The sequence below is a fragment of the Cyclopterus lumpus genome, chromosome 16 (genome assembly GCF_009769545.1).
Source record: "Cyclopterus lumpus isolate fCycLum1 chromosome 16, fCycLum1.pri, whole genome shotgun sequence".
Classification (NCBI taxonomy): Eukaryota; Metazoa; Chordata; class Actinopteri; order Perciformes; family Cyclopteridae; genus Cyclopterus; species Cyclopterus lumpus.
The window spans coordinates 13,986,650-13,990,261 of record NC_046981.1 but is presented as its reverse complement, the minus strand read 5'-3'; the positions used below and the strand labels follow the sequence as shown (position 1 = coordinate 13,990,261).

Genomic DNA, 3,612 nt, shown 5'->3' with positions numbered 1-3,612 from the left:
CACATTAAAGAAAAGAGTGGACACTGAAAACACAGGATAAATGGAGATCATATCCCCTCAAAAGCATAAATAGTGTATCAGTTTGAACATTTCCATCCCAGACTGGACAGAAACCCACAGGTGAAGGGAAACCTCTACACTCGGCAGCGGGGAGCTAGTTGGCACTTGGCTAGCTCTCCACTGCCTAGGGGAAGAACTGTGCAATGAATGGAAAAGCAGGCCACATTTCTATCCAGGCCATCTTTATTGATCCTCAAAACCCCCTTCACAAAGACCATCCCCCCCCCCCCCCATCTTGACCACAAAAAAGGGGACAATATAAACAACCAATAAATAAGAATCTGCGCGATTAAGGCGGTTCTACACCTCCAATAGAACACAACAGTGTGGACATGTTGGAGTTATACAGCTTCATACAGTAAAAGCAGTAGATTTTTTTTGGAGAACATTACATCTTAAAAAAGGCAACACTTTACCAGTGAACCATTTTTTTTAAATCTGGATGAGGCCCCCCCCCCCATTCAAATGAGATAACATTGTATCTGACTTATGATAAAAAATACAGGCTCTCTTTTAGATGACCTTGTCATCTGAGCTTATTTAAATACTAGGCCAAATGGAATGAGGAAAAATCATGAAGAGAACCTAAATTTTAAAGTTCTCCCCCCATCCTACTCAGAAAAAAAAAAAAAAAAAAAAATTAAAACCACGTGGTTCCCAAAATGGAGATGGTGGTCGTTCTTTTTCAGTTTTCTCAGATAGGAATAAATAAATACACCTTTTTTTACTGGTCAACTGTCATGGAATCCAGGCTTGGAGGCTACACAGTGTCATAGCATTGTTCAGAGTGGCTTTTAAGAATTTCTGCATTTCTTCATTACATTCATGTCCAGGAAATGGGAGAGGTGGAACTCGTCCTTGAATCCAGCCACCCTCAGGCCACGAGCACATGTGAGACTCAAGCACTGTGTGTTTTCCTGTGGATATCCAGAGCTTTCTTCTGTACATCCTACGCCATAACTCGGCTTGGTACAGGGATGTGCTCACGAAATAAAAAAGTGAAGAGATGAGCACTCTTCATCCAACCTGGACATTTCTCTCTCTCTCTCTCTCCTGTCTCCATTTGTGCTCCTTTGCAAAGCAGGTCCTCTCAGCAACTAACGGTACTGGGCTGCTGTTTGCTGACAAAGTCTGAGATGAAGTCAAACTCATTCTGGCCCAGGAAGAGTTCAGGCAGCTCCTGGACCCGATCCAAGCCCAGCTCCATGACCAGCGAGGTCAGAACTTCCTCGTCAATCATATCCGCGTCCATGCCGTTCAGGGCCAGGGCTGGTCCGGCCATGTGCTGCATGTTAGCCAGCTGGGCCGGGTTCATGCGATACTGGGTCGTGGGGCCCATGTGGTTTCCACCCATAGGTCCCAGTGGGTGCCCATGGTACTGGGTGTTGAGTTTTTGCAGCTGCATGCTGGCCATGAGCTGCTGGGACGTTAACCCTCCATTCGCAAACTGTTGTTGTTGTGGTTGTTGTTGCTGCTGCTGCGGGTGTTGGGCTTGTTGCTGGTGCTGGTGTTGTTGTTGCTGTTGTTGTTGTTGCTGTTGTTGTTGTTGCTGCTGTTGTTGTTGTTGTTGTTGTTGCTGCTGCTGCTGCTGCTGGTGTTGTTGCTGCTGCTGCTGCTGTGGATGCATGTGATGCTGCTGCTGAGGGTGATGCTGTTGCTGCTGGGGCTGGCCGTTATACATCATGTTACCAGAGGTCATCTGGTGGTGACCCATCTGGGCCCCATTCAGTTGTCCATTCATGGGTCCGGCCACCATACTCTGCCGCTGCCTCATGGCAGTCTCCATGTTGGCCTGGGCGCCACCATAGTGCATCATCTGGCCATTGGGCAGTGCCCGCATGCCCTGCTGGTTGGCATGCTGCTGGTGACCTGCCTGCAGGCCGCCATTCATGCCCATCCTGTAACCGTGGAGACTGGCGCCCGCTGAGCTGTGATTCATGGGCATCATCAGATGGTCTGCCATGCCTCCTGTCTATGAACAGAGAGGAGACACTGTTAGATCGCACGGGGCAGACGTGATGTTAAGGAAACAAACATTTAGAGGGAGGTGCAGCTGGATCAAGACTGACATGGCATGAGCATATGTAGCTGTCCATTTTAACCCGTAATCCCCGATCAAGACACCCAATGATTGTGCCAACGGTACCATGTGCGAGATGAGCAGTACATAGCTGTGGGTCAAACCAATTTCATACCCAATTGACTCCCTCTTACAGTGATCGCACAATTCACCTTCATTGAAAGAATCACGGATACATTTATCCTCGTAATGTCACAGTTAAACCACTGAAAAACACACAAAAAACATATATATAAAAAATAAATATATATATATATATATATATATATATATATATATATATATATATATATATATATATATATATATATATATATATATATATATATATATATATATATATATATATAAAAAATATAATATAGATATCTGCACGGTTGTTTTGCCTATTGGCGACCAGTGAACATCTTACTCGTGTGTTGGGTCTCCCTAAAACCTCCCCTCTTTGTGCCAAGCAACGAACGCCCAGGTCGGAATTACAACATGCAATGTGTGTTTTTTTTTTCTTCCTTCTTCTCTTTCTCCCCCAGCCGGAGATTTCATGCACGACGTGCTCGACAAAAAAAACGGAGAAAAATGCGTGCATCGCATAAATGCATTGCTCGAATGCCATCCACGTTGCATGTTAGCCGAGGCAGAACAAACGCGTTACATTTTAACGCACGTAAGGTTGCAACAAAGAGCCCTGACATCATGCAACATCTCCCCAACAGCTGAATCGCCACATTTCTAACGGGGCATTACGAGCCAACAAAGGCTCCGCTTTCCTCAGAGCACTTGGTGCCCATTTGTTTAAACGGTCGTGCACATGAACCGTTTGGTCAGATCCGGAGTTTGAAACACGGGAACGCAAACAATGGAGCAGCGGCGCACGGAGACCACCGCCAACCCCAAACCCCGACGTCTCTCGCACGTAGAAATATATATTTATTTATTAGATCCGCTGTAAAACACTTACCCGTAACCGCTCCGTTTTTCACAAAGTTGCGCGACTTTGCTTCGGCTCCGTCTGTTGAACGCGTTTTCCTCTGCAGGGCAACGCTCCTCCGAATGACTGGATCTATTCCACGGGGTTACGCTTCATGCTCAAGCGGGGACGGTGTGCACAAAGACTGCCGCATCAGATCTTGAAACGACTGCCTATTTTCTGGGTCAACTCAGGGATTATGTACATCTAAAAAGCTCAGAGGAAGGCAGTCGGGGAGAGGTGGAGCCTCGGTCCTGCCTCTTCTTTGTTCCTATTGGCCCTACTTAATATAATTGTGCATGGGCGTAGAAAGAAAAGGGCTGTTGGAGAGCTGTGACACAGTAGCCAATTTAAATACCCCCTCCCCCCCCCCCCCCAACACACACACTGTTTCTTTTTGAAAGAATATTGGGACATCTTGTTTGTCTTCTTAAGTAGGCTAACTGCTGTAATAAAAACACAATCTAGATAGATAGATAGATAGATAGATAGATAGATAGATAGA

General features: G+C 46.0%; 1 protein-coding gene across 1 annotated transcript; it reads right to left on the bottom strand.

The window, feature by feature from the left end:
- Positions 1-233: 233 nt before the first annotated feature.
- Positions 234-3,383, bottom strand: cited4b (Cbp/p300-interacting transactivator, with Glu/Asp-rich carboxy-terminal domain, 4b). The gene is made up of 2 exons (XM_034553163.1): positions 3,099-3,383; positions 234-2,032 (listed from the first exon to the last, which is right to left on the bottom strand). Exon 2 carries the CDS (start codon positions 2,021-2,023, stop codon positions 1,151-1,153), a length of 873 nt encoding a protein of 290 aa, XP_034409054.1. The 5' UTR covers positions 2,024-2,032; positions 3,099-3,383; the 3' UTR covers positions 234-1,150.
- Positions 3,384-3,612: the final 229 nt, after the last annotated feature.